Consider the following 10,830-nt stretch of genomic DNA (forward strand, 5'->3'; position numbering starts at 1 on the left):
ATGATCATGATGATAATTATGCAACTATATGATGATTCTGTGAATTACTGATTATATATGTAGAATGGAATGATCATTAAAAAAAAAGGTTCTCACAAGCAATGTGGACAACCAAAGCTATAGGCTGAGCCCCCAGTCATGAGGGTTGTTGCTAGTATTTCCAGTACTATTTTTAATAAGAGTGGTGAGAAAGAACATCCTTCTCTTGTTCCTGGCTTTAGGGGGGAACCATTCCGTCTCACCCCATTAAGTATTGTACAGATTTAAAAATTCCTAGTTTGGTGAGAATTTTTAACATGAATAATACTGAATTTTGTCAAAAACTTTTCCTGCATCTTATTGATATGATCATATGGATTTTCTTATTTAATCCATTAATATGGTAAATTATATTATATTCATTGATTTTCAAATGTTGAACCAGCCTTGCAATTATACTTGTTCATAATTTGCTGTCCTTTTTTTTTTTGCATGCTGTGTGGCGGGGTCGCATTTCATTATTTTCCAGGTGAGTATCCCATTATTGCAGTACTATTTGTTGAATTTTTATTTGTTTGTTTGTTTTACTTGCTGTTTGTTTTTGGAAGTACATGGGCAGGGAATCCAGCTCGGGTCTCCGGCATGGCCGATGAGAATTCTACTACTGAACTACTCTTGCATCCCTTGGCTGTCCTTTTTATATATTGCTTGATTGGATTTGCTAGTGGTTTGAGAATTGTTGTATCTATGTTCATGAGACCTATTGGCCTTTAGTTTATTTTTCTTGTAATGTCTTTGACTGGCCTTGGTATTACCAAGGATAATGCTGGCTTCAAAATATGAGTTGTAAAGTGCCCCCTTCTCCTTTATATTCTGGAAGACATTTATAGAATTGGAATTGCTTATTCCTTGAATATATAGATATGTAACATTTAGGGTTGTCACATTCTTTGATGAACTGATCACTTTGTCATTTCTGAAATGATATTCTTTACCACTTTCAACATTCTTTACTCTGAAATCTACTCATCTGACATTAATACAGCCACTCTAGCTTTCTTTACATTAGGGTTAGCATACCATGTCTTTTTCCATCCCTTTGCTTTTAACCTATTAGTGTCTTTATGTTTGAAGTGGGATTCTTGTAGCTAGTATGTAGTTGGTCTTTCTTTTTCATCCGTTCTGACTGTATGTGCTTTTTAATTATCTATTTGGACCATTTATATTTAATGTACTTGTTGATAAATTTAAATGTAAACTTATCAACTTGCTATTTATTTTCTATTTGTTCCATTGTGTTTGTTCTCCTTTTCCTTTTAATTTTTTCTTTTGGATTGAATTTTTTTTTTAGGTGCATGGTCTGGGAATTGAACCCGTGCCTCCTCTCGCATGGAAGGTGATCATTCTACCACTGAGTCACCCTTGCACCCTGGATTGAATTTTTTAATGATTTTATTTTGTCTCCTTTGTTGACTTACTAGCTTTAATTCCTGTTATTTTAGTGGTTGTTTTAGGGTTTATAATAGATATTTTAACTTATTACTGTCTACCTTCACATGATGTTATGGCATCTCCCATATAAAAACCGTATAACATGAATTATTATATTGCTATCTTAGTCTTCAGTATCTTAGAGCAGCTAGAAGTGAAAACCTAAAACTGTGCAATTGTAACCCATACCAAACTCTGAAATCTGTTCTACAACTAATTGTTGCTATGTGCTTTGGAATTTATTGCTTTTTTTGTATATATGTTATTTTTTCACAAAAAGGAAAAAAAAAGTTGATTGTGATGATTAATGCACAGCTATATGATGATATTGTGAACCATTGTACACTTTGGATGATTATGTGGTATGTGAATATATAATGTATATCAATAAAAAATAAATAATTAAAAAATCAAAGAAGAAGGTGAAGTTATAAAAGAGAAGAAAGATTTAACAAATGAGTATGACTTCTGAATCATTATATTGATATTTCTTTTAGTCTCCAGTATCTTGGAACAGCCAGAAGGAAAAACCTAAAATTGTATTCCATACCAACTCTGAAACCTGTTCTATAACTAATTTTTGTGGTGTGCTTTGAAATGTATTGCTTTTTTTTGTATATATGTTATTCTTCACAATAAAAAAAAAAGACACATGGAAGAAACATGAAAATGAGAGAGTCATGAGAATCTTAATTATTATGGCAGCAAAAGCGGAAGGTCTTTGGTGTGCCACCTGCCAGGACCTGTGTTTACACTGGAGCAACCAGTACCAGCAACGAGAGTTAAGATTTTCAATTTTTTATGTCTGAAAAAGTCTATGTCACCTTCATTTTTAAAGACATTTTCTCTGGAATACAATCTTACGATGGTAGTCTTATTTTTCTTTCAGTACTTAAAAGTGTTGCTCAGCTGTCTTCTAGCTTTCCCTGTTTCTGATAAGAAATCTGCTCTCACCCTTATTTTGTTCCTCTGTACTTAATTTTCACTGTTTTGTGCAATTTTATCTGGTTGTGTTTTGGTTTAGTTATCTTTTGTTTGGTGTTCATTGAACTTATGGGATGTATGTGTTTGTAGTTTTCATAAAATTTGGAAAATGTTTGGCCATCATTTCTTTAAATAATTTTGTCCCCAACCCCTTGGGGACTTTAATTACATGCTATATTAGATCTACCACTCAGTAGTGCTTGCTTTATTTATTTATTTACTTTTATACTCTCTCTTCTCTGTGTATTTCTTTTTGGATAGTTTTTATTGTTATGTCCTCAAGCTCACTAATCTTTTTTCTTCAATGTTAATATGCTGTTAATTCCATCCAGCGTATTTTTTATCTCACACATTGTAGTTTTCATTTCAAATCTGTGAAACTATCCTACCAGTCATGAACTGCCCACCTCTGAACTTATTTTTCCTTGCTTAAGCGTTGTTTTTCTGGGATTGCTATCACTTGCTGCCAAATAAACTAATCCTAATTAAGAATTTGGCACCTGGAAGTGAGGAGCTGCATGTAAAATAATCTAAACGTGCAGTACTGGTTCATGTGAGGGAGTGGGGAGGCATATTTTAAGGACTCAGAGATTGCAGCTGGAAAGCCAATGACCCTCATTACTAGCAACACCTTTGGTTAAACCATTACATGTTTTACCTTAGAAGGATGCCCATGTGCTGATCAAAGCTGTACTATTAGTACAAATAAAGGGAAAACTTAGAATAATTGATGACTGCTGGGTCCTCCTTGCAGTACTTAGCAAACGCTGAGAGAGAGAGCAAGAGGGAGAGAGAGAGAGTAAAGTTCAGGCTGTACTTGGCTGGTCTGCAAGCAAATATGAAGGGAAATGTTGCTTTGCTAAGGTAGTCACTCTTGGGTCACAGCGTGCAATATAAATTGACTAAGAATTCCATAATTTGGTGACTTCCAGGGTCAAAATATCTGTTTTAATCTCTAAATGGAAGTGGTAATAAACAGGGATTGCTAAGTAGCAGCTGTAGCAGGAGGTGGATCTGATGCCCCACTGTTCACTGACGATGAATCTACTGGAAAGGTAGCATCAAGGGTGTTACTATCCTCTCAAGACAACTGTCTCAGATGGCCATGGTTCTGGGCAGGGGTCGAGCTGAATCCAGGACGCAGGAGGTGCTGCAGGAAGCCCTGGAACCTCCCATGTACACCCTCTCCTCCTCCCGAAAGGGCCCTCAGTGTATTGGTTTTCTACTGCTGCTGTTAAAAAAGCAAACAAACAAAATAACTGCCACAAATTTAGAGACTTAAAACAGCACAAATTTATTATCTTACAGTTCTGTAAACCAGAAGTAGAGGTTGGCTTGGCCCGTTTTCTGCTCTGAGTCTCTAAGGTCGAAATTAAGGTGTCAGCAGGGCTGTGTTCCTTTCTGGAAGCCTGGGGATGACTCTTCTTCCAAGCTCACAGAAGTTGTAGTATAATGCAGTTACATGTGGTTGTAGGACTGAGAGCCCCATTTCCTTACTGGCTGTCAGTAGGGAGTCATTCTCAGCTTCTAGAGGCTACCTGCATTCCTTGGCTTGTGGTCACCTTCCTTCCTCTTCAGAGTTAGCAAAAGCAGGTTGAGTCTTTCTCAGATTTTAAATGTCTCTGATCTTCCCTTCTATCTCATCTCTTCAGTTACTCCTCTCCCTTGTTTTTCCGTTGCATCTCTCTGACCCCAGCAGAAGACATTTCTCTGCTTTTAAAGGCTCCTGATTAGTTTGGGTCAACCGGATAATCCAGGATAATCTCCCTACTTTAAACATTGCACTACTTCCGCCTGTAAAGTCCCTTCATTGTCCTATCTGGATTAGTGTTGGCTTGAATAACCGGGGGACGGGAATCTCGGCGGTGGGGGGGGGGGGGGCGCGGTCAGCTTTCAAATTCTGCCCAGCACACCCTGTCTCCCGTCAGAACCCGGGGCAGATGCCGCGAGGGGGCGCCACGAGAGGGGCGGCGGTGCCCATGGCGTTCCCGGGCGGCTCCGTGGGCCTCCTGCTCTGCCTGCTGCTCCTTCAGCCCTGGCTCCGCGAGGCCCGCGCCGCGGGGAGAGGGCGTGGCCGGGCGTGGCCCCCTGAGAGGTGAGCAGTCCGTTCAGCCCCGGTTCTCACCAGTCTCTCTTCTTCACCAGGTGGGAGCTGCAGACCCAAGGAGGATTCCAGAGTGACCTCCAGGGCCCCTGGAATTTCCCAAGCTTCCAGTACTCTCTGTAGCTCCAGCGTTTCCATCACTAGCAGGACTCTGGGTGATGTCAGCTTTCAGAATGGGGCAGGACCCCTGTCTTTGGAGGGAAAGCTCCTCAAGGTACTGTTTCCCGGACCAGGTCTGTACGGTCCTGCTGGGGAAGAGAAAGGCGAGCACAGCCTGCCTGGGGAGTATGACAGGTGAACTCGGCCCTGGAGGGTTTGAGAGGCCAGACCCTCCCTGAGGGCTTTGTCTGGGGCAGCCCTGATGGTGGTGGTGATAGGGGCAGCAGCTTTACTTTCAGTCTCTTTCTTTATTGAGCAAAACAAGGATGTGGCCATCCGATTCCGAGGGTGGTTGCTGGAATGCCGGCGGCAGAGGGGAAGTGGCCCTGGCAGGTGAGCCTGCAGACTGGGGATGTGCACCTATGTGGAGGAACCCTCATTGCCCCTCAGTGGGTGCTGACAGCGGCCCACTGCATATTTGGGTGAGTGTTCGGGGCTCAGGGTTTTGGGCTGTGTGATCTGTCCCTTTTCCTGAGCTACCTTTTCCTCATCTGAAAAAGGGGTTTGCCACCCCATGGTTTTTTATTCAGTTTGGGGAGAGGCCAGAGAATTTGATTTCTAACAAGTTTCCAGGTGCTGTTGATGCTGTTGGTCTGGGGACTACCCTTTGAGAACCACTGGGTTGGAGTGATCAGGGGATTCTGGAGAGGACAGGTGGCTCGTAGGGAGTGGGGATGCTGGTGGCTGGCACGGAAGAATGGGGTCAGACTGGAAAGCACCTGGAAGGTGTGACAGGGGAGTGTAGACTCTCTAGGGATGCCTTCTGCCTACAGCCATTTGGACTATACGGTGAAGCTGGGAGACACAAATGTGCGTCATACATCCAGTACAGCGGTCGTCGTTCCGGTTCTAGACATCGTTTCCTATCAGTACTTTAATGCTAGAGCTTTGAGTAATGACATTGCTCTCATTCTGCTCGAATTCCCTGTGAACTACACCTCGCACATCCAGCCTGTGTGCCTTCCTGAAAAGTCTTTCCGGGTGGAAAATGATAAGGAGTGCTGGGTGACTGGATGGGGCCGACTGGGAGAAGAAGGTGAGATAGTGAGGCAGGAAGCAAACTCTGGACAGAGGGGAGGCGGCCTGGGTGCTCTAGAGTTGGCATGAAGGCTAAAGGGAGGCACAGGGTGGCAGAGTTTGTAGCAGGTGGATAAGGGTGGAGGGTGGAGAAAATGTAATAATTTAACAACTGTGTTTTGAATTCCTATTGGTATGGCACGTCCTGGGGCCTTGGTGGGGCTGTCTCCAAGGCAGATTGCAGCCCAGAGAGGTGATGAGCCGTCTGCCAGCCAGAACTGCCTCTCACAGAAAGTACCTGCCTTAGTGGGTAGTGAGTTTTCTGTCCCCTGGCTTTTAGACAGAGCCAGAGGACCCCATCAGTGAGGTTGTAGGGCCTCCTATCCCTGGGGAGGAGGTTGATTTGGCACATTTGGGGTATTATCTGTCCTGCTCAGGAAGGTAAAGATGCTTTACTGATGCCCAGGCCATCCTGTCACTATTCTTACTGATACTCAGAGTGACAAATGCCTGGTTGTCATTTCTCAGGCTGGTAAGGCCTTGCCTCTTCTCTTGTGATCTGTTCTTCCTTCTTCTATTTTGGTTTTGCTTCTTCCCTCCTCCTTTCCCCATGTCAACTTTGGGCCTCATTTCCTCCTGTGTCAGATGGGAACAAAACTCACTGCCCTGCCTTCCTCTCGGGGTGTGGGTGGGGGGCTTCTGTGTGTGAAAACACTGTGCTGCGATGCAGAGTGGGTATGGGTATCCCTCTCATGACCCACTTATACAGAGCCACTCACTCCTAAGTTGTCTCTCCTCAGCACCAGCGCCAGTTGACCTTCAAGAGGCTCAGCAAAACATTGTTCGCTTTGAGAAATGTAATGAGATGATGCAGACAAAGTTAAAAACATATAGAACCATGGTGCACAAAGGGATGATCTGTGGCTATCACAAAGAAGGAAAAAACCCCTGCCGGGTCAGTTCTTGGGCCCCTGACCACCTTTGCATTTCAGTAGTCCCCTAAAAATTTCCTCATTTGCAGGCAGCAAGGCCTGAGTTTCTAATCAGCCCCTCCATTCGCCTCTTAGTTGAGTTAAGGAGATTGTGGGGAGAAGTGCCCCATGGCTCTCCTGAGCTGGCCTAGCCTGTTCCTTTAAAAGGGAGCAGTCTTTGCTGCTCAGGGTGCTGCCAGGGCATGGGGAATTTGAGGGTGGATAACCCTAATAAGTGCCATTAATTAAGTTTCTACTATGTGGTACTCACTGTGCCAGTGTGAGCATTTACCACATTATCTCAGAATGGAAGGCGAGGTCCACAGACATTAATTAGTTCAAGGTCCCCCGTGACTGCCTGTATGCCACTGGGGCCCATGCTCCACCCTCTGCACCAAACTACCTTCCTGAGAGGGAGCATTTGAGCAAGGCCCCAGAGGATGAGTATTTCGAGTTTTTGGAAACAGAATAGCATTACAGAGAGAGGGAACAACATGTGCAGTGGCTTAGAGGTCTGTGGGGGCCTGTCACATTTAGGGAATGTTGTACACGTCTGGAGCAGTGAGGTAGCAAATGTGGCCAAAGTTGTGGATTAGAGTTGGAGCATGTATGGCCTGGCATGCCGTGCCATTGTGGATTAGAGTTGGAGGATGTATGGCCTGGCATGCCGTGCCAAGTTTCTAGGCTTCCATCCAGGCAGGACATAGGGGGAGGGGGGCACAGTCAGATTTGCCTTTTAGATAAATGGCTCTCTGGGCTATGTGGTGAGTAGACTGTAGGCTAGGAGCTTGTTTTCATCCACAGTCTCAAGCAGAGCCTGGGGCAGTGAGATGGGTGAAGAAGGTGGGGGTCAGGTTGAATCATCAGTTCCTTGAGTGACAGCATGTGGGGGTGGGGATGAGGACCCTGAGTTTCTGCCTGAGGTGGTTGGTAGTGAAGCCCACAGGAGCAGGTATGGGAAAGGGCATGTGGGGTTGTTTGAAGTGGGGGTGGGGATGTGTGGGAGTAGGTGGCTGGCAAGTGTAAGGTGGTGGATGCGTGGATTTGGAGATAGGAAGAAATTTCAGGTTGAAAGGATTTAGGGACCCTCCCTGCAGAGGTGATATTCAAAATATTTAGCAACTATGGATGCCCAGGACCGACCAATCAGCATAGAACCTGGTCTTACAGCTGAAGTGGGGCTCTAGAGGCTGCCTACTGTGATACCTTGTTAGTGACTAGGCCATGTGGGTTCAGAGAAGGTCATGGGGAAGGGGCTGGGGGAAGTGGAGGAATAGGAGCACTCAGAGAGAATTTCAAAATTTTACAATTCCCAGATTCAGATTCACAGAAACCTAATCTAGTAGGGCCTTTGGGGTGTCTAGGGACGCCCCATGCATGCCTTTCTCCCAGCATCTTGAAGTGCAAACAGCCTGTTCTGATGGGACCCTTTTCCATTTCTGTGGTTTGTTTCTTTCTCTTTCTCCAGGGAGATTCTGGGGGCCCCATGGTCTGTGAATTTAACAAGACATGGATCCAGGTGGGGATTGTGAGCTGGAGCATTGGCTGTGGTTATAAACGCTATCCTGGAGTTTACACGGAGGTTGCTGAATATAGAGATTGGGTCAATGATGTCATGAATCAGGCTTCCTATCTTGATTCTGGAGGGCTTTGCATCACATGCCTGTCTCTGGTGCTGTCCCTGGGCATTCTGGTGACCCTGTGACCACCCTGCCCACTCCCCTCCTGTTTCTGATTCACGTACGAAGCCTCTCCTCCAACCTCCCATTCTTTCTCACTGCCCTTTTCTCAAATTCTGGGATCACTGACCTTCTGGAAATCTACCCAACAGAGCGTGGCATTGAGGCTGGAGCTTGGGAAGTGTCCTGGTCCAGTGCACCTGTCACCTATATCTGCCACGCTAAAGCTTTGGCTGTGCTACCAGAGCCTTCACCAGTGCTCTGCCTGCTGGGAAGGAAGGGGCAAAAGATCCCAGCTAGAGGTCCAGCTGACCTGCCTGGTGGAGCTTGATGATTCATCAACACTTTGAAGAACATCTACCAAAAGAGAAAGTGAAAAAGGTGTCGCCATGTCGCCACTGAGGTTTCCATATTGGACTCAGCTGTCTGGGGCTGGGAGAAGTTCCCCCGTACCCCAGTGTGGATCCATCTGTGAATGGACAGTCTCTGCCGCACAGGCCCTCCTGAGGCAACCCAGTCTTCAAGTCCCCTTCCTCAGTGCCCTAATCACATCCAGAGACACCAGTTGTGTTAAGGCATTATGGAGTGCCGAGATTTAAGATGTCAACTGAATAAATACTTAAGAGTTGCTTGTGTGTTCTGAAGCTCTGCTCACCTGGGACATGGGTTGTATATAACATACTCTGGAGAGAACTCATTTCCCATTTAGCTAAAGAAGTTATTCATGGTCTCCATTAAACGTTAGGAGAGCAAGAGTTGAGGAGCCTGCTGACTCAGATGATTCGAAAGGGAGTTTTTAGCCTTCTGTGCTATCTTTACTCCTGTTCAGCCACCAGCATCTCTACAGGGAGCTTTGTAGCCAAGTTTAACAGTCACTGCAGCTTGGAACAGGGGATCAACAGAGATTGGGACTGGGAGCAAGAGTGAAATAGGGGCATGAAAATATTCCTTCCTACCTCCACTCCTTCTTGCTGTCCTCTCCCACTTTGTGCCAAAAGATCTGAATTCCCACAAGAAGGAAGGCCAGAGAGATTTACTCTCTCTATATTGGTTCTTCCCCCTTATCACAGGTCCTTCTGTCCTAGAGTACCGTCTGTCTGTCTAATTCTCACCCTCCCCATCTCCTGCTCCCTGCCCTTCCAGGTTCAATGTTAGAGTTTCCAGATATCACGGGACTCAGTAGGCAGTCTCTGTCAGTCCTCCCTGATGCCTGAGGCAGACTGTGGCTGAGAGAGGCTCTTCCTTGCACTGTTGCTTACATCATCCAGCCTATTAATGAGTATATTTTAAATATACTTTAAGAAACCACTGACTATTCAGGGATTAACAAAATAAATTTAACATTTTGTATCTGTAACATCCCAACCAGCTGTTTTTGGTTAGGAGACAGCTATTCTCCGTCTTGTAGCTCCACTCTTAGTCCAGTGGTTCAGGCTTTACCTGCATCAGAATCCCCTGGACGGCTGTTAGAAATATAGATTCACTGTTTTTCACCCCCAGGAACTTTCAATCCTCTAGTCTGAGTTGGAGCCTGAGAATGTGCATTTCTAACCAGTTCCCTGTGGATGCTGATGCTGCTGGTCAGGGAGCTCACATTGAATATCAGTCCTATGCATTAACAAGAGTACAGGAAGCAACCTCCTCTGGACTGCCTTGGCATAGAAGTGGCACCCAACACCTCTACTACCCCTGTTGGACCCTTTAGATGCCAGGCTAGGGAATGTAGTCTCCAGAGTGCAGCTGCTTTCCAGTGGACACCCCACATTAGACAAAGGAAGCAGAATTTATCTGGTATCCTCCCATTATCTCCCTCACCTAGGAGATCCAAAGGCAACACCTGTAAGCAAAAGCACCCACAAAGCACATGGCAGGGCCCAAGACCTGGCATATGCCACCCTCTCTTTCAGTTGCAATGACCCTATTGGTGGTCCCTGGAAGAGTATGAAGCCCTGGACCTGCCTTTTCTTTCTGCTGCCTTCTTTCTTTTCCCAAGGTTTCCTGTTCAAGTGCTAGGTCCCGCTCAAATGGCACTTTCCCAATGACATTTACCCTGATTTCTTAGCCTTATTGTTCTTTTCCTTTCTTGAACTTTCCACATCTTCCCAGAGTCTCCAATCAACATTAACTCAGAAACTCTCCCGTGTGCCAGGCCTAGATAACTGATGGCCTGGTCCAAGGTTGAGCAACAACCAGGCCATCACTGGTCCAGGGTGACAGGGCACCAGGGGGAGCCCATCGAGGCCCGGCCTCCGTGCCAGCAATCACACACCCAGGGCTCCGAGATCGCCTTCAAGGACCAGGCACGAGGAAGGGGTGTGGGCGCCATTAAGTTCTGGAGAGTTTTCAGGACTCCAGGGCTCCTCACGGGCAGGAGGTGCCATCATGTGCTGGGTCGTGGTCACGTGCTGCGTGCCTGCACGTGCCCTACATACTGTCACGTGTTGGT

General features: G+C 45.7%; 1 protein-coding gene across 1 annotated transcript; it reads left to right on the forward strand.

Annotated features, from left to right (window-relative positions):
• The first annotated feature begins 4,976 nt into the window (after window positions 1-4,976).
• On the forward strand, window positions 4,977-8,986 carry LOC143657933 (serine protease 44-like). The gene is made up of 4 exons (XM_077130375.1): window positions 4,977-5,139; window positions 5,491-5,753; window positions 6,535-6,689; window positions 8,174-8,986. The coding sequence occupies exons 1-4, from the start codon at window positions 5,018-5,020 to the stop codon at window positions 8,408-8,410; spliced, it is 777 nt and encodes a 258-aa protein (XP_076986490.1). The 5' UTR covers window positions 4,977-5,017; the 3' UTR covers window positions 8,411-8,986.
• The last annotated feature ends 1,844 nt before the right edge of the window (window positions 8,987-10,830 follow it).

This window comes from Tamandua tetradactyla, chromosome 15, assembly GCF_023851605.1.
Source record: "Tamandua tetradactyla isolate mTamTet1 chromosome 15, mTamTet1.pri, whole genome shotgun sequence".
NCBI lineage: Eukaryota > Metazoa > Chordata > Mammalia > Pilosa > Myrmecophagidae > Tamandua > Tamandua tetradactyla.

Excerpts from the sequence above, each read along its gene's own strand:
- LOC143657933 (XM_077130375.1), top strand. The coding sequence starts at position 5,018 with ATGCCGGCGGCAGAGGGGAAGTGGCCCTGGCAGGTGAGCCTGCAGACT. Across the intron at positions 5,754-6,534 it reads GGGCCGACTGGGAGAAGAAG|CACCAGCGCCAGTTGACCTT; the intron begins GTGAGATAGTGA and ends GTCTCTCCTCAG. Across the intron at positions 6,690-8,173 it reads AAGGAAAAAACCCCTGCCGG|GGAGATTCTGGGGGCCCCAT; the intron begins GTCAGTTCTTGG and ends CTCTTTCTCCAG.